This window comes from Macaca mulatta, chromosome 3, assembly GCF_049350105.2.
Source record: "Macaca mulatta isolate MMU2019108-1 chromosome 3, T2T-MMU8v2.0, whole genome shotgun sequence".
Classification (NCBI taxonomy): Eukaryota; Metazoa; Chordata; class Mammalia; order Primates; family Cercopithecidae; genus Macaca; species Macaca mulatta.
In genome coordinates, this window is record NC_133408.1 from 13960474 (window position 1) to 13984415 (window position 23942).

Genomic DNA, 23942 nt, shown 5'->3' on the forward strand with positions numbered 1-23942 from the left:
AATGAATTACGGGAGCAACAAATGTAGGAACTGGAATCTGAGGGTTCTTCAGTCTCCTTCCAATATCTGCGGACACATTTGTTCACTCAGTCATTCGACAAATATTTACTGAATACCTACTACATGCCAGGCACCATTCAAAGTGCCTATTCTGTAACATAAAAGAAGTTGCACCAGAATAAGTGAGGGTGATCAGATACATATGCTAGCATCCCTTCTAGCATGAGGTTGGCAAACTTTTTCAGCAAAGAGCCGCAGTAAATTCAGACTTTGCAGGCTCAACGGTTGCTATTGCAACTACTCTACCATTGTAGTGTGAAAGCAGCCATAGACACAATAAAAAATGGATGCAACTGTGTGTGCCAATAAAACTTTTTTTTTTTTTTTTTTTTTTTTTTGAGACGGAGTCTCGCTCTGTCACCCAAGCTGGAGTGCAGTGGCCGGATCTCAGCTCACTGCAAGCTCCGCCGCCCGAGTTTACGCCATTCTCCTGCCTCAGCCTCCCGAGTAGCTGGGACTACAGGCGCCCGCCACCTCACCCGGCTAGTTTTTTTTTTTGTATTTTTTAGTAGAGTCGGGGTTTCACCGTGTTAGCCAGGATGGTCTTGATCTCCTGACCTCGTGATCCGCCCGTCTCGGCCTCCCAAAGTGCTGGGATTACAGGCTTGAGCCACCGCGCCCGGCCCAATAAAACTTTATTTACAAAAACAAGTGGTGGGCCAGATTTGGCCTGCAGGCTGTAGCTGGCCAACCCCTGGTTTAGCAAATCATACTCTCCTAGCATCGGACTCCAACATCAGAGTGTGGGTTTGACCATGCTATCCCTTTGTCTGCTGGTCATTTAGGATGAGAGGCAGAACAGAGGTGTGTGGAGTCAATACTGCAAGTGAAAAAAACCTGGAAAGTATAAAGGAAGTTCCATACCCACGTTCTCTTACCATTCCGATAGTGTTGAAACCAAGGCATTGTCACCCAGGCAGAATGCAGTGCTCCCAGCTCAGCTCGAAGACGCAGAGTGACATTGAAATCCATTGGGAAGCCTGCTGAGGGGCTGGCGGCAGTGAAGTCACACTCTGTTGCTGTGATCTGTGTACAATTCACCCCTATGGACATGATGTCGGTCATGAACCATTCACTATCGGTGCTGGGAAGGAAAAAAGGATTTCAATTCACAGAATTCCCTCTGCTTTATGTGTAACAGTTTCCCCAGAGCTTTTGTTCAAAACACAGGTTTATTGAGATACAATTTATATATACTCCACAGTTCCCCCCCATCCCTTTTTTTTTTTTTTGAAATGGAGTTTTGCTGTGTCACCCAGGCTGGAGTGCAGTGGTGCGATCTCAGCTCACAGCAACCTCCACCTCCTGGGTTCAAGTGATTCTCGTGCCTCAGTCTCCCGAGTAGCAGGAACTACAGGTGCAAGCCCCACACCCAGCTAATTTTTGTATTTTTAGTAGAGATGGGGTGTCACCATATCGGCCAGGCTGGTCTCCAACTCCTGACCTCAAGTGATCCACCTGCCTTGGCCTCCCAAAGTGCTGGAATTACAGGCATGCACCATCATGCCTGGCTAATTTTTATAGTTTTAGTAGAGACGGGGTTTTACTATGTTGGCCAGGCTGGTCTCAAACTCCTGGCCTCATGTGATCCACCCGCCTTGGCCTCCCAAAGTGCTGAGATTATAAACATGAGCCACTGTGCCCAGTCGCTACTTTTATTTTTAATTTTTTTGTAGAGCTGGGGTCTCTCCATGTTGCCCAGGCTGGTCTTGAGCTCCTAGACTCAAGTAATCCTCCCTCCTTGGCCTCCCAAAGTTCTGGGATTACAGGCGTGATCCACGGTGCCCAGCTGTGGTTTTTAATTGGGTTATTTGTCTTTTAATTGTTGAATTGTAAGAGTTCGTTATCTATTCTGGATACAATTCCCTTGTCAGATATATGATTTGCAAGTATTTTCTCCCATTCCATCCCATAACTGATTTTAATTCTTCAAACTCAGTCTCTGTAGCCTATGTTTTGGGCATGGACCTGCATTAATACAAACTCCAGTCCTGCTTCCTGCTGGTGTGGAGTTTCTTTCCACCCCATAGCTGCCCATTTAAAGAGGATTTGTCTCACCCATATGAAAATCTTGCCAAATACATGGCCACACATCCTTGTGAATGACAGTGCCTTTCCCAGAGTTCCAATGCCACAGCCCCACACGGGACTCTAGTCCCCAGCTCTGACCTCTTTACCTTAGGTGACAGTCTTCAGAAAGGCCAAGGAGGTGGCTGCTGGGAGCCTGAGTAGGGGCTGTGGATAGTGTCCCTTCTAGGACAGCAACTATGGCCCAGAAAGCAAGGTCATGGGAGACAGGAGACGAGACTGGAGACCACTCCGTATCCCCACGGCCACCAGCTTTCACGTATCACACATGCTTCTAACTGTACCTCCAACCCTCTCCGAAATGCATCTTCCGTTTAAGTGGCAAGGGACAAGATGAAAGCCACTTCAAGATGCATGGCCAGGGCTTCCATGAAGACACTCGCAATAGATACCTACTACCCAGCTCCAGGGTGACAGACCCTAATGGGGAGAGGGATCGCAAACCATGAGCCTCACCTCCCAGGCGGGGGGTGAGGGGCGTGCCCTGGAAGAGGTGAGTGATTTCTTTTTGAAGGTAGACAGATACTTAAAGACCCTCTAACCACCCCACTCCTCCTCCTCCAAGAGCAACATGCACGGCTCTTCCTCCAATGCGGTGCGGGGCCTGCTCCTCCACACCCCTGCCACTGCCGAGGCTCAGCCTGTCTCTGGGACTCAAGAGCTATGTCCAGCCTTTGTGAGGTCACTCACAAAAATGTTAAATAAGTCCATCCCCTTTGGCCCAGCAACCTCTCTTCTAGAAGTGTAAGAAAATAACCAGATATGATTCATGTTCGAGGATGTGACTTAGGACAGGCACCAACTGCCAACTGTCTACACCCATGAGTGGGGAAAAGTTAAATACAGCACATGTGATATGTCACATAATGAAACATACAATGTCCACACAGTAATAATTACATGAAAAAATGCTCACATTGAACTATGGCAAATTAAAATAAAAAAAGGAAAGAGACCCCAAAAGTGTGACCCCAGATTGGTTTACACACACGCGCACACACACACATTTTCAAACAAGAGAATGAATTTAGAAAAAAAGTCTAAAATGAGAATCGTGGCTGGGTGCAGTGGCTCACACCTCTAATCCCAGCACTTTGGGAGGCCGAGGTGGGCAGATCACTTCAGGTCAGGAGTTCAAAAACAGCCTGGCTAACATAGTGAAACCACATCTCTACTAAACATACAAAAAAAATTAGCCAGGCATGGTGACGGACGCCTGTAATCCCAGCTACTCGGGAGGCTGAGGCAGGAGAATCACTTAAACCCAGGGGGCGGAGGTTTCAGTGAGCTGAGATTGTGCCACTGCACTCCAGCTTGGGCAATAGAGTAAGACTCTGTCTTAAATAAATAAATAAATAAATAAATAAGATAAAATAAAAAGTAAAAATGAGAATAGTGATTATTCTTAGAGTGTAGAACAACAGGTTACTTTAATTTTATTTTTTTCTACTTTTCTAGATTGTCCAGATTTTCTATAAAGCACACGGATTGCTACTAAAATCAGAAGAAAATGAAAAACAAATGTTTGAGAAGACAGGGCTGGGCAGGTCTGAGAGAGAGGCTGGCAGTAGACCAGGAGGCGTGACCTGGGAAGGGCCTTGCTGCCCAACCGTCTGCATTTTCAAGGAAAACTAAAACCAGGATTGTTTTTTTTTTTTTCCTGTTATGTATTTTTTTTTTTCTAAGTGAAAAAATCCAGATTTCATAACGCTGTCAACTAATTGAAGACAAAAAAATTAAACACTGGGAGCCAAATAGCCTGCAGCCACTGTCTGCTACCCATGATTTAGACTTGAGATTCTCCCACAAAGTGCTCCATGTAATTTCGGTCTTGCTACTCCGACTGTCAAAACACAAAGGCATCTTCATTTCTAATCATAGCAATGCTTTATTGTAGAGAAACAGGGTGGAAGTTTAAGTCTCACAAGCCTCAAAACTAGTAAAAAGTCCCAAACACATGTTTGTATCAAAAACAAAGTATCTGAAAACAAATGCAAAGGTCCTCTTCCATTATCAAATCTACAAACTGAAAAAGAAAAAGAAATCATCCTCAATTTCACCTTCTTCTAACAGGAACATTCACATGTATCCTAACCTATGTTTCTTTTACTAAACCAACCTCTACCCAGGCGCAGTGGCTCATGCCTGTAATCCCAGCACTTTGGGAGGCTAGGCGGGCAGATCACCTGAGGTCAGGAGTTCAAGACCAGCCTGGCCAACATGGTGAAACTCTGTCTCTACTAAAAATGTAAAAATCAGCCGGGCGTGGTGGCGGGTGCCTGTAATCTCAGCTACCCGGGAGTCTGAGGCAGGAGAATCGTTTGAACCCAGGAGGTGGAGGTTGCAGTGAGCCAGAGGTGCAGTGAGCCAAAAGTTGCAGTGAGCTGAGATCACGCCACTGCACTCCAGCCTGGATGACAGAGACTCTGTCTCTAAATAAATAAATAAATTAATTAATTAAAAAAAAATAACAAATAAAATAAAACCAAACTTTCTCCCTGAGAAAATATCTACAAAATGCTTTTTGAAAAGAAGATAAAGTGAAACAGGTTAGTTTATCATATGAAACGCTATCAAAGGTTTTTTTTTTTTTTTTTTTTAAATGCAGTAACGTTTTCTTCTATTTTTAGAAGCATCTCCTCTGAAAACCAGCAAACATACTTCCCTGTTCAAGGCCAAGCAATGCTAAGCCCATCAATCAGCTGTCAAGGCTAAGTCAATACATCGGCTGTGACTCTCCCAAGTTTCTTGTTTAGCCCTAGGATATTATGTTTGCTGAATGCTGACATGACATGTGACCTGTGCGCTCACATCAAGCCCCGTTCTCAGAAAGGCACTTCATTTGATGCTCTGCAGTAGCTAACTTGAAATTCTTAATGCTCTTTAAATAGGGGTCTCACATTTTCATTTTGCACTGGGTTTTGCAAATTGTGTAGCCTGTTCTGGTGGATTGCTCCATTAATTACAGGTGACTTAATGTTGGTTATTTATAACTACTGGAAGAACAGATAAATGTGATTTAGAGATAACTCTCAAACCTCACTTTAGCACCTGTTTCTATTAAGCAAATACTGTTATAACAGACATTTAAAAACAAATAAGAAAGGCCAATGTGATGGCTCATTCCTGTAATCCCAGCACTTTGGGAGGTTGAGGTGGGTAGATCACTTGAGCCCAGGAGTTCGAGGCCAGCCTGGGCAACATGACGAAACTCCATCTCTTCAAAAAATTAAAAATTAGCTGGGTACAGTGGCGTGCGCCCATAGTCCCAGCTACTCGGCAGGCTGAAGTGGGAGGATCTCTTGAGCTCAGGAAGTTGAGGCTGCATTGAGCCATGATCATGCCACTGCACTCCAGCCTGGGGGACAGAATGAGACCCCATCTCAAAAAAAAAAAAAAAAAAAGAATAAGAAGTTATCTGAACTGGGTGGGGTGGCGCACGCACACTTGTAATCCCAGCCACACAGAAGGCTGAGGTATGAGAATTGCTTGAACCTGGGAGGTGAAGGTTGTAGTCAGCCAAGACCGTGCCGCTGCACTACAGCCTGGGCAACAGAGACTTTGTCTCAAAAACAACTGGAAACCTACTCTTCTAACAAATCAATTGCCTGTCATTTTTCCACATTACTTTTCTCTTCTTTTTTCTTTTTTTTTTTTTTTTTTTGAGACAGAGTCTCGCTCTGTTGCCCAGCCTGGAGTGCAGTGGCGCGATCTCAGTTCACTGCAAGCTCCGCCTCCCGGGTTTACGCCATTCTCCTGCCTCAGCCTCCCAAGTAGCTGGGACTACAGGCACCCGCCACCACACCCAGCTAATTTTTTGTATTTTTAGTAGAGACAGGGTTTCACCGTGTTAGTCAGGATGGTCTCGATCTCCTGACCTCATGATCCGCCCGTCTCGGCCTCCCAAAGTGTTGGGATTATAGGCGTGAGCCACTGCGCCTGACCTACTTTTCTATTCTTTTACAGGTGTAAGCCACCGTGATCGACCCCTTTCTATTCTTGACAATAAATACACATCACTTGCAACTTTTCAGTATAAAGTAAATAAAAAAAATTTTTTTAAGTAACAAAAATAAGAAATAACAAATACAAATACATGCCAAAGTTTACGGAGTTGCAATTTCTGACAGATGACATCTAATTATCCTTTCTAGTGGCTGTCTGTGGTTTAGTGTTCAAGCGTAAGTTAGCAGCTACAATTTGTCACTTTCCTACTGATGGATATGAATATACACTTCCATGTATCTCTTCATGATTATAGTTTTTGTCTCTCTTTTTTTTGATGGGGGTTGAATTATCTGTGTAGGATAAAACTACTATGAAGGCTGGGCATGGTGGCTCACACCTGCAATCCCAGCACTTTGGGAGGCCCAGGCGGGCAGATCACTTGAGGCCAGGAATTTGAGATAAGCCTGGCCAACATGGCAAAACCCCATCTCTACTAAAAACATACGTATTAGCCAGCCGTGGTAGCTCATGCCTGTAGTCTCAGCTACTCAGGAGGCATGAGAATCACTGGAACCCAGGAGGCGGAAGTTGCAGTGAGCTGGGATCATGCCATTGCACTCCAGTCTGGGCGATAGAGGGAAACTCTGTTTCAAAACAACAGACAGACAGACACACACACACACACACACACACACACATTGGAAAACTACTACGGACATTTCCACGACTTCAAATGTCTGGTAGAATTACTCTCTGAAGGGGCTATGCTAATTGATACTGCAAACAGCATCAGGTGAACACATATGAACCAATCCCATCTCCCAGGCACTGGACATCATCATGTCTTTACATTTGGTTTACCGAATAGTACAAAATGGCTTAGCCAAAAACTTCCCCTTACTCTTCAATTAATCTACTTAACAATGTAAACAAAAAATAACATAGGATGTGGACTTTGCCCTCTTTCTATATGTATTTATATTGCAAATCAAGTGATGGCCAATTCTGCAAAAGCTTGAAGAGGCAAGAGACAGATGAAGGAGCCAGGATAATACACAAAATGGAAAACCACTTGAGAAACTGAGAATTCATTGTAATTAACAAAACAAATTTCTGATCAGGCCATATTTGGTCTATAAGGTTAAATCAATATGATTTTTAAGCCCGAAGATGAAGACTAAAAGCTGCCTCCTGCTCTTCCATGGTGGAAGCCTACTTTTACAACCCTTCTCCCGAAACCAGCGAAAGAATAAACTTTCCACCAAAGCAAGAACCTGTGTGGTTAGACAGCAGAATCCTGACCGCCAGTGTCGTTTAAGCCTTCAGACGAGTGGGAGGTTGTGAAACCTCTGTCCTCAGAGATTTTACAAGCTCCAAGAAAGATGTGCTTCCCACGGGTTTGATAACAAACCCTGCAAAGAGGCAGGAACTAGTATGTGGCCCTAGGGTTCCCCACGACGCCCCCACAGCTCCCAGCAAGGATCCAACAGAAATACCGGCTTACTATTTAAACTGCACTCGGTAGACAACAGGCCTTGTGCTATTGCTCAGGGCCACCGGCTCCCAACTCAGGACCTGCTCTGCGTTGTACAGGCGAATCTTCGGGTGCTGAGGCGTGGGCAGCTGGGAAAGAGGGTCTTTAAGGGGACAGAGAAAAAGAAGAGGGGGGAGGAGAGGAGAGAGAGGGAAATAATTACAAAAATGTTTCAATGCACATTACCTAAGTCATTCATAAACTCAGTTTTTGTCAGAGTGCAGAAATGGCATTACCAGGTCCCCCTGGGCATGGTCCCAAGCCTCCGACTTTTGGCTACAAAGATGGCCCTACTGGTACAAGCAGCGCAAAAAGAAAAGAGGCGCCTGGGGCAACCTTTCCACCTGTGGGTCCCAGTTGTTACGAACAGGTCCTGGACCCTGGAGTCTGGCCGGACTGGGGTCCCAGTTCTACTATTAGTAAATGCATTGGGCTCGGGACAGGTCACTTCACCTGTCTCAGCTTGAGTTTCTTTTTCAGGAATAAGGGGTCAATAATGATACACCCAGAGGGCGGTGGGGAAGATTAAAGTGGTGGTCATGTGACACGCATTAGCTTCAGATTTAGTACCAACGGAGTGTCTGGCAAATGTGCACAAATACGTGCACACATGCACGCACTACACACGCACAAACACCCTAAATCAGGTACGCAAAGCCCAAGCTGCAGGGGAGGGCAAGGAACGCCGATTTCTGGCCACCATCAGAGTTGCTGTGTTTCTCAAGGACCCCCAGCATCACAATCATTGGGGTGCTGCGCTGGTTAAAATGCAGGTCCCCAGGCCCCACCCCAGGCCAGGAAATCTGCATTTTAAACAAGCTTTCCAGCTACTTCTCATGCACATGAAAGTTAGAGGACAATATGGCAGAGCATGGTGGCTCACACCTGTAATCCCAGCACTGTGGGAGGCCGAGGAAGGCAGATCACTTGAGGTCAGGAGTTCGAGACCAGTGTGGTTAACATGGCAAAACCCTGTCTCTACTAAAAATATAAAAGTTAGCCAGGTGCGGTGGTGAGTGCCTGTACTCCCAGCTACTCAGGAGGCTGAGGCAGGAGAATCGCTTGAACCCAGGAGGCAGAGGTTGCAGGGAGCCAAGATCACGCCACTGTACTCCAGGCTGGGCGACACAGCGAGACTCCGTCTCAAAAAAAAAAAAAAAAAAAAAAAGGTTAGGGGACAATAAACAGAGAAAGAATATACTCCCCTGGAAACACCACCAATTTCAGAATCCCCCTCTCTGGGGTGACCTAGAAGAAACAAGCCCAACCTCTCCCTTCCCCAGGCAGGTGCTCCACAGGGAGCCTTTTGTCTTAGAAAGAAAACATGATCAGGATAAGACTTTTCACCAAAAAGATTAATAAGAAACGCCCAGAAGCTGGACGAAAGGTTTGAAAAACATGCTGTTTCAAAATCCAAAGGAGGAAATTCAAGCCACGCATTTTCGGTAAATGCAACCAACCTCAAAGAGACCAGCTGACAGCCTGACCACTGGCTCTTCTTCTGAAAGATGAATTGCCAAGTCCGTGGCCATTTGTTTAGTTATAGGATGCCCTTCCCCTCCACACCTATGAGCTCTGGGTGACCTTCATCCAACCAGCTGACAACACTCCTCCTGACACACAGCAGGCCTCACGACATCCTGGGCCGAAGACAGACAGGTAAAGCTGCCTGGTGAGAGGCAGGCCCAATGGGCGTGCTGTGGCTGCTATGACCTAGGAATCCCCAAAGCCAGCGGGGACTGGATGCTTGCTTCCAGAGAGGGGTTGTGGCAGGTCAGTGCTCCCCACAGTTACACAGACAGTCCTGCATGACAGTCACACAGACAGACCTGAATAGCACCCTAACTACGCAGAGAAATTTCCACAACGGTGCCTTCACAGTAAGCTAATAATTAAGCCCAGGGAAACTGATGCCCAGACATCAAACCCAGAGATGAAACACAGCTCCTACACAGGCTTCTCCCAAAATTGGAGCAAGTCAAGATAACAGAGGCAGCTGTTTGAATAGATTTATTGGAGAGTCTAAGGCAGCTCTCCGGACCAAACTGTAAATGAGGTAAGATAGAAATAAACACACCTGGCCAGGCACAGTGGCTCACGCCTGTAATCCCAGCACTTTGGGACGTCAGGTGGCGGATCACCTGAGGTCAGTTCAAGGCCAGCCTGGTCAACATGGTGAAACCCCGTCTCTACTAAAAATAGAAAAATTAGCCAGGCGTGGTGGCGCACACCTGTAGTCCCAGCTACTTGGGAGGCGGAGGCAGGAGAATCGCTTGAACCCGGGAGGTGGAGGTTGCAGCAAGCGTGCCACTGCACTCCAGCCTGGGCGACAGAGTGGCACTCTGTCTCAAAAATAAATAAATAAACCAACACTCTGGTACCACAGTCCTCGTTAAATAGAATTTAGGAGGCAGGCCTTGAAGGTACCGGGGCTCTCACACCTTGATTAGACTTAGAAAGCACTTTTTTGGCCCTGACTTTCTAGTTGAAACAAAATTAGTTACCCATAGACTTTGGCAAGTGCAATACCGCACATAGGCACATAACCCAAACCTATGCAAGCACGAAGAAAATCAAACACTTTGAGTTGGTCTGGTGGAATTATCTCTGACCTTCCCGTTACAGCAATAAACTCTCTTTTTCCCTAGTTTGTCTGCTTCTTGTTATTGGGCCACTAGAAAACACAGCTGGACCCAGCTCTTTCCGGGAACAGGGTGAGTGCCTGCTTAGGGCTGGGCATTCAAAGAATCTGACGACAACTTTTATTTCCTGTATTAAGGTTCCTCTTACCGCAGTAACACATTACCACTAACCTAGTGACTCCACACAATCCAGATTTAGCTGGGCGTGGTGGTGCGCACCTGTAGTTCCAGCTGCTCAAGGGGCTGAGGTGGGAGGATCACTGGGGCCCAGGAGTTCGAGGCTATAGTGTATGCACTATGATCATGCCTGTGAATAGCCACTGCACTCTAGCCTGGCCAACACAGCGAGACGCCCCCCATCTCTAAAAATAAATAAATAAATAAAAATCAAATCTAAATTTGGCCATTCTTGGTATGTCTCCAAAGTTAGCTGTGCTGAGCATAAATTTTAGATTATAAGTTATGAGTTTTAAAAATACAACATGTAAAAAGTTACTCTAATTGGATGGGCATGGTAGCTCATGCCTGTAATCCTGGCACTTTGGGAGGCTGAGGCAGGCAGATTACCTGAGTTCGGGAGTTCGAGACCAGCCTGGCCAACATGGCAAAACCCCGTCTCTACTAAAAATACAACAATTAGCCAGGCATGGTGGTGCACATCTGCAATTCCAGCTACTTGGGAGGCTGAAGCACAAGAATCATTTGAAACCGGCAGGCGGAGGTTGCAATGAGCTGAGATCACACCACTGCACTCCAGCGTGGGCCACAGAGCAAGACTCCATCTCAAAAAAAAAAAAAAAAAAAGATGTTGTTGTAGGCCAGCTGCAGTGGCTCACGCCTGTAATCTCAGCACTTTGAGAGGCCGAGGTGGGTGCATCACGAGGTCAGGAGTTCAAGACAAGCCTGGCCAAGATGGTGAAAACCCATCTCTAATAAAAATACAAAAATTAGCCAGCCATGGTGGTGGGTGCCTGTAGTCCAAGCTACTCGGGAGGCTGAGGCAGAGAATTTACTTGAACCTGGGAGGTGGAGGCTGCAGTGAGCTCAGATCACACCACCGCACTCCAGCTTGGGTGACAGAGAGACTCCGTCTAAAAAAAAAAAAAAAAAATTATTGTAATTAAGACAATGAACTTGCTGAACCTTCTTGCCTGTTGAGAAACTTCCTGAATAATACATCTGTAATATATCTGTAACTGCTTTTAATAAGCTTAAACTTCCCTGAAGGCAAGGAAATTATTGGTATGTTCTCCCACAAAATGTACCCTACTACCAACAAGAAAAATGAAGCTTATTGAACTGGACTAATGCGTTCATGGTCGAACCCCAAGTCTTACAATACAGTAGAGAACAATTCTTCTTATTCCTGAGAGGAAATTCTTTAAAGAAGGAAATACACGTGCTTATAGAGGGCATTTTCACTCAACTGTGAAAATTTCATTTTCAAAACCTCAGCTTAGGAAAGCAAGGGGCATGTGCGAGAGCAAGAGGAAAAAATAACTACACATTTTCACATATAAGCATGACCTGAGCACTCTCCCTAGGCAGAGTCTCAAATGCCATATCTAATTGAGAAATCAGCCATTTAATCCAACTTCTATAACTACCTGAGTGCATACTGTCTAGTTCTTTACAGAAAAATCTGTGAATTCCTGGCATAGAGGGTAGAGTTCAAACTTGAGTAAGTTGAAAATCCTTCAAGATCTTATCTCAAACAGACTAATCATCACCACTCCCTAAAATACCATACACTCTCTCCTATTTTATTTTGGACCTATATAATTTTGCATATTTTATTTCTTCTTCTTTTTTTCTTTTGAGATGGAGTCTCGCTCTGTCCCCCAGGCTGGAGTGCAGTGTTGCAGTGGCGTCATCTCGGCTCACTACAACCTCAGCCTCCCGGGTTCAAGAGGTTCCCCTGCCTTGGCCTCCCAAAGTGCTGGGATTACAGACATGAGCAACTGCACCCAGCCTCTTCTACTTCTTTTTTTTTTTCTTTTTTTTTTTTTTTTGAGATAGCGTCTTGCTCGGTCACCCAGGTTAGAGTGCTGTGGCGCGATCTCGGCTCACAGTAACCTCCACCTCCTGGGTTCAAGCGATTCTCCTGCCTCAGCCTCCCGAGTAGCTGGGATTACAGGCGCCCGCCACCACGCCCAGTTAATTTTTGTATTTTTAGTAGAGACAGGGTTTCACCATCTTGGCCAGGCTGGTCTCGAACTCCTGACCTTGTGATCCACCTGCCTCGGCCTCCCAAAGTACTGGGATTACAGGTATGAGCCACCACGCCTGGCCTTTTCCTCTTTTCTTTAATCTGAAACTCCATGCTTCAAAACCCAGCTCAGTTTGTTCTTCCTCTATTGGACTTTCCTCAACTCTTCCTGACAAATAGTGTCCTATAACATTTAAAAATATTTCTATTCTAGTACTTTTGAAAAATCATGGCATACAGTACATGTGTATCTATTATAGTATGTATGATAATACAGACATTCTGGCAATGTCTCTAAGTAGACTATTCTCTACATTGACTGTCTTAATCATTTTTATACACTCAGGGCTAAACAGTAGGACCATTTAACAACGAGTAAAGAGGTGAATGAACAAACTCTGCCTTCTTGACCCATCCCACCACCTTTGATCTATCTATCTAAGATCCAGGCATTTCAGACATGATGCATATTTAAGAATAGGAGGGGCTGGGTGCGGTAGCTCATGCCTGTAATCCCAGCATTTTGGGAGGTTGAGGCAGGTGGATCACTCGAGGTCAGGAGTTCGAGACCAGCCTGACCAACGTGGTGAAACCCGACTCCACTAAAAATACAAAAATTAGCTGGGTGTGGTGGCGCACAACTGTAATCACGGTGACTTGGGAGACCGAGGTAGGAGAATCGCTTGAACCTGGGAGGCGGAGGTTGCAGTGAGCTGAGACCATGCCACTGCACTCCAGCCTAGGCAACAAGAGCAAAACTCCATATCAAAAAACAAACAAAAAAATAGGAGGATATCCTGGGTCTTAACAGCATAGTTTGATTAACATAAACCACACACAGATAATAAAATAAAATATAATTAACATTAATCATTTAATCTTGACAATTAAGGACTGACCCTTTAGGATCTTTCTATGGGGGGTACATTATGATGAAAATCAATTAGGTGAACATCATTGATCCCACCTCCATCACCTTACAGATGAGAAGTAAAAAAGCATTTTCTGATTCCTCAGCCATAACCAGGAAATTGTTCTCTTCAAGAAATACTAGGCCAGGCATGGTAGCTCACGCCTGTAATCCCAACACTTTGGGAGGCCGAGGCCAGGGTGATCACTTGATGTCAGAAGTTCGAGACCAGCTTGGCCAACATGGTGAAACCCCGTCCCTACTAAAAATATAAAAATTAGCAAGGCATGGTGGCAGGTGCCTATAGTCCCAGCTACTTGGGAGGTTGAGGCAGGAGAATCGCTTGAACCTGGGAGGCAGAGGTTGCAGTGAGCCAAGATCGTGCCACTGCATTCCAGCCTGGGCGACAAAGCGAGACTCTGTCCCAAAAACAACAGCAGCAACAAAAACTGGACATCAAGTTATTGACCTAGATTATTTGGCTCTTCCTATCAAGAACGGTTTGCCTTTCTAGGGAGTAAAATGGAGATATAACCTAGTTTCAAAGAATGGCTGAGAAAATTAAGAGGGGTAATGTATATAAAGCACTTGGCATCTCGTCTGACCAATAAATGTTACTATCATGATCATTTATAAAGGTGGCAAAAGCATTCCAACTACATGATATTTTCACTTGCTGAGATTACGAACACTCGGGATCGTACCCAGTGGACATTCATATGCAATGGTTTTTAAGTTGCTAGGGACTTACACTGTCTTTCTCGGTGGCCTCTAAGCATATGAGAAGCTTTGGCTGTTCAAGTCAGCAAATAATGATAAAAAATTCTGTGGTACAGTACATACCCAATCCCCTGAAAAAGTCTGCAGCAGTTGCTACAATTACAAATAGAAGCCTTAATTCCTCAACACTCAGGTAACTAGCTGAACAGTCAGTTGACTTACTGCACTTGTGCTGTTGGTTACATTTTTCTACCTACAGCAAATGGCCACTACTTAACAGGGCATTGCTACAAATTGCCTCAGGTCCCATATTTTATATATTCTACCCTTATACAACTCTAAGGGATAGATACTATGTCTCCCTTTAAAAAATTTGCTTCCAGTGCCAGGCTGGGGCTTCACATCTACAATCCTAGCACTTTGGGAGGCTGAGGTGGGTGGATCTCTTGACCCTAGGAGTTCAAGACCCGCCTGGGAAACACGGTGAAACCCCATCTCTACAAAAAATACAAAAATTAGCCAGGTATGATGGCGTGCACCTGTAGTCCCAGCTACTCAGAAGGCTGAGGTGGGAGGAAGGCTCGAGCCCGAGAGGTTGAGGCTGCAGTGAGCTGTGATCATGCCACTGCACTGCAGCCTGAACGATGGAGATACTATCTCAAAAAAAAAAAAAAAAAAGAGTTTCCAACATTTTTTTTTTCTCTGACCATAAAAGCAATTTCAAAATTACACTGGTAAGTTATGGGAAAGTGTGAAAACCTTTCTACCACCCATTTGCCATATAATCATTGTGAATATTTTCACTTTGTCTTTTCACTAAAAAAGGGTTTCTCTTGAAAATATCCATTAGGTTTGTTTTTAAGCTGTTTAATATGAAAATGCTCAAATAGTTGCAAAATAGAGATTAGTTTAAAGCACCACTACTTTTCTTTTCTTTTTTCTCTTTTTTGAGACAGTCTCGCTCTGCCGCCCAGGCTAGAGTGCAGTTGCCTGATCTCGGGTCACTGCAACCTCTGTCTCCCAGGTTCAAGCGACTCTCCTGCCTCAGCCTCCCAAGTAGCTGGAATTACAGGCGCCGACTACCATGCCCGGGTAATTTTTGTAGTTTCCGTAAAGACGGGGTTGTCAACATGTTGGCCAGGCTGGTCTCATCTGGAATTTCTGACCTCAGGTGATCCACTCACCTCTGCCTCCCAAAGGTGCTGGCGACCCTCGCTTGCTCTCAGCGCCTCCTCGGCCTCAGCGCCTACTCTGGCCGCGCTTGAGGAGCCCTTCAGCCCACTGCTGCACTGTGGGAGCTCCCCTCTGGGCTGGCCGAGGCGGGAGAGGGCTCCCTCTGCTTGCCGGGAGGTGTGGAGGGAGAGACGCGGGCCGGAACCGAGGCGCGCAAGGCGCTCCCGGGCCAGCGCAAGTTCCGGGTAGGCGTGAGCTCGCCGGGTCGCACTTGGAGCAGCCGCTGGCGCTGCCGGCCCTGGGCAGTGAGGGGCTTAGCACCCGAGCCAGCAGCTGTGGAGGGTGCGCCAAGTCCCCCAGCAGTGCCAGCCCCTTGGCGCTGCGCTGAAAATCTCGTCGGGCCTCAGCTGCCTCGCCCCGCGCGAGGCAGGGCTCGGGACCTGCAGCCTGCCATGCCCGGGCCTCCCCGACGCCGCGGGCTCCTGCCCGGCCGAGCCTCCCGGAAGAGCGCTGTACCTGCTCTGTGGCGCCCCGTCCCATCAACCGCTCAAGGGCTGAGGAGTGGGGGGTGCACGGCACAGGACGTGCACGGCACAGGACTGGCAGGCAGCTCCGCCCGTGGCCCTGGTGCGGGATCCACTAGGTGAAGCCAGCTGCGCTCCTGGGTCTACTGCGGACTTGGAGAACCTTTATGTCTAGCTAAAGGGATTGTAAATACACCAATCAGCACTCTGTCTAGCTCAAGGTTTGTAAATGCACCAATCAGTGCTCTGTATCTAGCTAATCTAGTGGGGACTTGGAGAACTTTTCTGTCTAGCACTGTCTAAAGGATTGTAAACACACCAGTCACCAGTGTCTAGCTCAAGGATTGTAAACACACCAATCAGCACCCTGTGTCTAGCTCAAGGTTTGTAAATACACCAATCAGTCCTCTGCAGCTAATCTAGTGGGGACTTGGAGAACCCTTATGTCCAGCTAAAGGATTATAAATACACCAATCAGCACTCTGTCTAGCTCAAGGTTTGTAAACACACCAATCAGCATCCTGTGTCTAGCTCAAGGTTTGTAAACACACCAATCAGTGCTCTGTGTCTAGTTAATCTGGTGAGGACTTGGACAACTTTTAAGTCTAGCTAGAGGATTGTAAATGCACCAATCAGCACTCTGTGTCTAGCTCAGGGATTGTAAACACACCAATCAGCCCCCTGTCAAAAACGAACCAATGAGCTCTCTGTAAAACGTACCAATCAGCACTCTGTAAAATGGACCAATCAGCAGGATGTGGGTGGGGCCAGATAAGGGAATAAAAGCAGACTGTCCCAGTCTGCAGCAGCAACTTGCTTGGGTTTTGGTCCAGAGTATGGAAAGTTTATTCTTTTGTTTTTTTGCAATAAATCTTGCTATCGTTTACTCCTTGGGTTCATGCCGCTTTTATGAGCTATAACACTCACCCTGAAGGTCTGCAACTTCATTCCTGAGGGCAGCAAGACCACGAACCCAGTGGGAGGAATGAACAACTTGGGATGTGCCACCTTAAGAGCTGTAACGCTCACCAGGAAGGTCTATAGCTTCACTCCTAAAGTCAGTGAGACCACGAACCCACCAGAAGGAAGAAACTCCAAACATGTGCGAACATGAGAAGGAACAAACTCCAGACATCGTCTTTAAGAACTGTAACACTTGCTGCAAGGGTCTGCGACTTCATTCTTGAAGTCAGGGAGCCCAAGAACCTACCAATTCTGGACACAGTGGGATTACAGGTGTGACCCACTATGCCCAGCTGCTACCACTTTTCAAAGGAGTGACAGAGCCAGTTTTGTTTGTTTTTGGGTTTTTTTTGAGATGCAGTCTTGCTTTTGTTGCGCAGGCTGGAGTGCAGTGGCGTGATCTCAGCTTACTGCACCTCTGCCTCTTAAGTGATTCTCCTGCCTCAGCCTCCCAAGTAGCTAGGACATAGGTGTGTACCAGCACACCCCGCTAATGTTTGTATTTTCAGTAGAGATGGGGTTTCATCATGTTGATCAGCCTGGTCTTGAACTCCTGACTTCAGGTGACCCACCCGCCTCGTCCTCCCAGTGCTGGGATTACAGGTGTGAGCCACCGAGCCCGGCTCTTTTTTTTTTTTTTTTTTTTTTTTTTTGGCAATATCTCACACAGACCAAAACTTTTGTAGAATACAATAAAAGTTAATCGTTAGCAAGATGGACAGGCACCTGGATGTTGTGGCAACGTCAAACTATAATAAAGTTTCTAAATGTATCGTTCAACCTCTGGACTCATTACAGGTAAGTCACAAACAGTCCACAGATCACCACTAGTCACTCCTCTCTGGTATGAAGTCACTTGCCTGCTCATCTCACACTAGGGCAATCATCAACTCTCATTAGGAGGCCTAGGGAGGGGGCACACACAGATTGCTCTAGACTTGAAGCTGAGTGGAAGTGGAGTCAGGATTTGAACCCATCTATCTGACTGCCATGGAAAAGCAGTTAATAATTTCCTCGAATGCAAGGCACCCCAGATCAAGGCGATACGGAACTTACGGACCTTTGCAAGGAATGCCAGTAGAAGAAACAAACCCCCAACACAACGTTATCGAATGGGAAGAATCTTCTAAGTTCTCAACACTAAGGGCTGTCCAACCTATGATATCACTCTCCCCACGGGAAAGAACCCAGCAAAACAAATGCAGATACATACGCAAGAATATTCTAACCACACATTTGTCATTAAGGTCTTTCGCCCTTTTTCTTTTTTTTTTCTTTTTCTGAGACACAGTCTTGCTCTGTCGCCCAGGCGGGAGTGTGGTGGCGAGATCTTGGCTAACTGCAACCTCTGCCTCTCGGGTTTGAGCGATTCTCCTGCCTCAGCCTCCTGAGTAGCTGGGATTACAGGGAGGCGCTACGATGCCCAGCTAAGTATTTTTAGTAGCGGGCGGGGGGGGGGGGGGTTCATCATGTTGGTCAAGCTGGTCTCGAACTCCTGACCTCATGATCCTGCCTTAGCCTCCCAAAGTGCTGGGATTACAGGCGGGAGCCACCATGCCCGGCCCCCTTTTGGTTTTTATGTTTGGCTTATAAGCGTGGTTAGTTGGTGTCAGAGGTTAAGGAGGCTGCCAGGTAAGAAGCTCTCTGGGTGGATACAGAACCGGTTTTAAAAGCCTGGCTCAGCTGGGCACGGTGCCTCAAACCTGTAATCCCAGTGCTTTCAGATGCCGAGGCGGCAGATTGCTGGAGTCCAGGAGTTCAAGACCAGCCTGGGCAATGTAGCGAGACCTCCTCTCTACAAAAAATGCAAAAATTGGCCGGACGTGGCCAATAATCCCACCACCTCGGGAGGCTGAGGTGGGAGGATCGCTTGAGCACCGGAGGCGGAGGCTGCAGTAGCTGAGATGCTGCCAATGCACTGCAGCCTGGACGACAGAGCCACACCCTGTCTCAAACAATAATTAATTAATTAATTAAATGAATGAATGAATGCCTGGCTCAGTTGACACTTTTCTTCTTCCGCCCCAACACTGAAGGGACCCGGACAGTTCTGAGCCCTGCCTGAATGCTGCTGCCCCATCTCTGTGACCGCTGGAACTGTCTGGATTTCACACCCAGTGTCAAATATGCCCTAGGCCAAAGTCGGAATTGTGTCTGCGTCACCTGTCCAAGACCTGGGCCCTGCTCCACCGCTGCTTCTACAAAGGGACTCAGTCTAGCTTCCAGCCAGGCCTTCGGGAGGCACTCCAGGTGGGGACTAAGCGCGGTCTGGCCAGGCTGCAGAACCCGTGGCCAGCAGAAGCAGCCTCTGCCCAAGCCCCGGATTCAATGTCCTGCTGTTGTTCATTCCGAGAAATTCGGAGACTGTGGCTACGCTGGCTTTCCCGGCTCGCCGCCGGTGGCGGAGGTGGCACAGCCGAGGGTGCTGGCTTCACGGAGGGGCAGCGAGTGTCCCCTCCCGGAGAGGGGTGTCCCGGCGGCCAGGACGCCAGGAGGGGTGCCCTACCGTCTTCCAGCTCCTGCCCAGCTCCTGTCCGGAACTCCTGGCCGCCCACCCCAGCCCCGCTGCGGGCTCCCCGCGGGCCTCTCTAGCCCTGGGCACCCCGCAGTTTCCCACCCGATCTGAGCACCCCGCAGATCCCACCCACCCGGAGCACCCCACAGATTCCCACCCAATCTGAGCACCCCGCAGATTTCCCCCATCCCCCGATCCGGGAGTCCCCCAGCCCCCACATGCTGCGGCTGCGCCCGCGTCCCGCCGCGAAGGCCCAGGCCCGGCTGACCTGACGGGGGCGCGGCGGCGGCGGCGGCGAAGACTCCGAGCAGCAGCGGCCACAGCCGCGTCGGTCGCATGGCCCCGGGCGCTCGGCGGCGGCTCAGGTCGCGGCCGGGGCCCCGCTTGGGGTCCGCGGAGCCGCTCACGTCGCCGGCGGGACCGCCATGGCGAGCGCAGGGCGCGCAGGGCCCGCCTCTTCCCGAGCGGCGGCGGGGCGTCCAGGCGGAGGGGACCCTGCTCGGCCGCCAGCGCCCCGCCCCGCCCCCGCCCCGTCCCGCCCTCACGCGGGACTTTCCCGCTCCGGGAACCGCGGCCCGGGGGGCCTCTGCGGCGGCAGCGCTGGGACCCCACGCAGCCGGCCTACTGGAGCGCGGAGCCTCCCGGAACGTCCTGGAGGCTGGAGCCCCGCGGGACGCCCACCTTCGGGGGCCGCGATCCTTCCAGAAGGGCCCCGCAAGACCTCGGCCCAGGCCCCCGGGCGTTCCCTGGAGCCCCCACCCCTCTTGACCCCACCTCACTCTCCTCTTGGGTGCTTGATCGCACAATTCGAGGATTCGCCCCTTTAGTCGAAATGTTTGCTTTAATAGCCCCCAAAATACATATTAGGCTTTCAACTCCCCCCCGCTCCCCCCCCCTTTTTTTTTTTGAGACGGAGTCACCAGGCTGGAGGGCTGTGGCGCGATCTCGGCTCACTGCAACCTCCGCCCCCCGTCAACCCCCTTTTGAAAAGGGTTTTAAGGGGAAGGAGTTAGAAAGGGCCCAGTGAAGGAGGGGGTGGGGCTCTGGGGGCGAATGGGCTCCGAGGAGGGGGAGAGAGAGACAGAAACTTCCAGCATTTCGAAACGGCATGGGGTTTGCCCAGGAGCCGGCCGCGGTGCACGAGGAGGAAGTCCTTTAGCAGCTGGGCAGCCGCAGGCCCGCTCCCCAGCCCGAGGCTGCACCATCTCCAGTCTGACGCCTGTTGGGAGAGGGTTTTAAATCTGCCCTGTTCTTCCAAGATGCGTCATAAGCTAGCGCAGCAAAGGAGGGACGCGGTGCGGGGAGACCAAGAATTTAAAAATAAGTCGTCCCGGGAGCCCACTGGACGTGTTAGCAAAAATGGGTTTTGCAACATAGAGCTCTTATTTTGCTCTTCCCGCATTCTTGTATTTCCTCCTTGTGAACTCTTTTGAAATTGGCCACGCTCGTAAAAATATGTGATGAAATACCTAGCAGACAATTGAATTATGCATTGGATATTTCCAGATATAGAGATATATTTATATGTTACATGAAAAACCCGGGCAATAATTTGGAATCACTTAAAAAATGATGCACTGATGCCAGGCGTGGTGGCTCACTGAGCCTGTAATCCCAGCACTTTAGGAGGCCGAGGCCGGCGGATCCCATGTGGCCAGGAGTTGGAGACCAGCCTGGCCAACATGACTGAAACCCGTCTCTACTAAAAATACAAAAATTAGCCGGGCGTGGTGGCAGTCGCCTGTAATCCCAGCTACTCGGAGGGCTGAGGCAGGAGAATCGCTTGAACCCGGGAGGTGGAGGTTGCAGTGAGCGGAGAGGGCGCCACTGCACCCCAGCCTGGGTGACAGACCGAGACTCCGTCTCAAAAAAAAAAAAAAAAAAAAAAAAAAAAAAAAAAAGCACTGAAAATGACATGATTGCAAGAAGGATTCCATTTTTAAACAAATAAATAAAATTAAAAGAAAACGACTGGGGGAAAGATGCCAACATACTAAGAAGAAATCGGTTATGGGATCTCGGAAGTGTCATCTGCCTCAGGGGATGTAACCGAATGCTGGTTCAGTCGCTGGCTGCTTGCAGAGTCTAATTAACAAGAGCGAGATGTGGTGGAAAGTGACTTTATTTCCCAAGCTAGCAAGGGGAAGTGGTTGGATTCGTATCCCCAAAGCAATCACCTTGAATTCTGGGGTATGGGGAGTGGGAAAGACAAGGGTTTATAAAGGGAAAACGATGTGGAAGTCAAGCAAGGATTATGCTAAGTACAATGTCTGTTTGTCTTGTTCCAGTGGCTGTCTTGGGTCCTAGTCTACTGGAAGCGTGGGCTGGCATCATCTCAACAATGGCTGGATTCTTAATTAGACGCTTTGAAGTCATATCTGGAATTTTGCAGCAGGATCTCCAGGCTTGGTCTGTCTGTCTCAAGATTAGCGTCTGGAACCTCTAAGAAGGCACATAACTAGACACAAGCATACAGTTAGATAAATGTGAAGGGAGTTGATACTGTGAAGAAGGGAGGGACGTGGAGCCCATTTTAAGGCTAAGGAAAAAGGCTTCTGCAGTTTGCTTCAAGGTTACATCTTTGATGGCTGGGTGCGGTGGCTCATGCCTGTAATCCCAACGCTTTGAGAGGCTGAGCCAAGTGGATCACCTGAGGTTGGGAGTTCAAGACCAGCCTGGCCAACATGGTGAAACCCATCTCTACCAAAAATACAAAAAATAGCCAGGTGTGGTGGCATGTGCCTGTAATCCCAGCTACTTGGGAAGCTGAGACAGGAGGGAGGTGGAGGTTACAGTGAGCTGAGATCATGCCACTGCACTCTAGCCTGAGCCACAGAGCAAGACTCTGTCTCAAAAAAAAAAAAAAATGTAACTTGTTTTCTCATTCTAAAGAAATACTTTTGGCCAGATGTGGTGGCTCACATCGGTAATTCCAGCACTTTGGGAGGCCGAGGCGGGTGGATCACCTGAGGTTAGGAGTTCAAGACCAGCCTGGCCAACATGGTAAAACCCCATCTCTACTAAAAATACAAAAATTAGCCAGGCATAGTGGCAGGTGCCTGTAATCCCAGCTACTTGGGAGGCTGAGGCATGAGAATTGCTTGAACTGGGGAGGTGGAGGTTGCAGTGAGCTGAGATAGTGCCACTGTGCTCCAGCCTGGGTGGCAGAGTAAGGCTCCATCTCCGGGGGGGGGGGGGAAGCAATACTTTGGTGCCTAATTTTATAGTAAGTTGTATATTTGTTTATAAACGGGGCTCCATATATTATATACACTTCAGCCCTACAAACCCTGCATCTGCACCATCCCTTTCCATTAATTCCTTACCTTCTAATCAGTTGACCTTTCTGAAGCATTTCTAATAGCCTAGAGGGGCTCCTCTTGCCTCCCTCAGGAGAGTGGGCGGGGGATGGCAGAAAGAAGCCAACATTTTTTGCCAGCCAGTGGTGCTTCTCTAGGTATTGTAACACCCAGACCTCCCAGTTAGGCAAGCAATGGCTGTCCCATGGGGACACGAGCAGAGTTCAGTGACTTGGCCTGTGGTGGGTTTGCACTGCGGTAGGTCTGCTAAACTGTAACTGCATTTCCTAGAATTCCCCTTCCTGAAAAGTTCTGAGGTAACATGGGCAGGGAAGGATGTTTGTGTGTGTCTTAGTCCATTTTCTGTTGCTTATAACTGAGTATCTGAAGCTGGGTCATTGATAAAGAAAAGGCATTTATTTCTTACAGTTTGGGAGGCTGAGGTACTGCATCTGGTGAGGGCCTTCTTGCTGATGGAGATTCTCTGCAGAGTCCTAAGGTGGGCAGGGCATCACATGGCAAGGGGGCTGAGGGTGCTAAGGTACTCAGATCGGTCTTCCTCTTTTTTTTTCTTTTGAGATGGAGTATCACTCTGTTGCCCAGGCTGGAGTGCAATGGTGCGAGCTTGGCTCACTGCAACCTCTGCCTCCCAGGTTCAAGCAATTCTCCTGCCTCAGCCTCCCAAGTAGCTGGGATTACAGGTGCCTGCCACCACACCAGGCTAATTTTTGTATTTTTAGTAGAGATGGTGTTTCACCATGTTGCCCTGGTGTTGAACTACTGACCTCAAGTGATCCACCTGCCTCGGCCTCCCAAAGTGTTGGGATTACAGGAGTGAGCCACCACGCCCATCCCCTCTTTTATAAAGCCCCCAGTCCCACTCCCATGATAACTCATTGGTCCATGAACCCATTAGTCCATGAATGAGTCCACCCATCCATGAGGGCAGGATCACCATAACCAATCACCTCTGAAAGGCCTCATTCCTCCATACTGCCATATTGGGAATTAAATTTCCAGCACGTGGAATTTGGGGACACCTTCAAACCCTAGCAATGTGCAAGACTTGAAAGATGGAAGGAAAGGTGCAGCCATATTCCTTTACCCTTGAGAGGCTGGGGCAGGGCACAAGGCATCCATCTTTGCAGCTCATGACCTGTGGCTTCTCTGCTGATGTCCTAGATGGCAGGGATACAGACAGGCTCCAGGCTCCTCCAGCTCCTGGTGGATCTCGTGTGGTCGTGTAAGTTGGAGGTGTGGAGATAGAGAGCAACTGAGGAGAGTAGCAGATGAACCTTAGATTTCAGCTTGTCCCTGCTTCCTCCACCTCTTGTCTACCTTCTCTTCCCGGCCTTCT

General features: G+C 48.2%; 1 protein-coding gene and 1 long non-coding RNA gene across 2 annotated transcripts in view; one reads left to right on the top strand and one right to left on the bottom strand.

Moving 5' to 3' along the window:
- The window catches only part of IFNGR2 (interferon gamma receptor 2), a 36747-nt gene extending 17009 nt beyond the window's left edge, over positions 1-19738 (bottom strand). The window contains exons 1-3 of the mRNA XM_015132994.3: positions 19555-19738; positions 7601-7733; positions 939-1144 (exon numbers count right to left, since the gene is read on the bottom strand). Coding sequence (XP_014988480.2) covers positions 939-1144; positions 7601-7733; positions 19555-19624 — 409 coding nt within the window. The 5' untranslated portion in view covers positions 19625-19738. The remainder of the gene's footprint in view (positions 1-938; positions 1145-7600; positions 7734-19554) is intronic.
- Positions 17397-19417, top strand: LOC144339668 (uncharacterized). The gene is made up of 2 exons (XR_013414938.1): positions 17397-17569; positions 18808-19417. It is a non-coding gene; the product is annotated as an uncharacterized LOC144339668 (long non-coding RNA).
- Positions 19739-23942: the final 4204 nt, after the last annotated feature.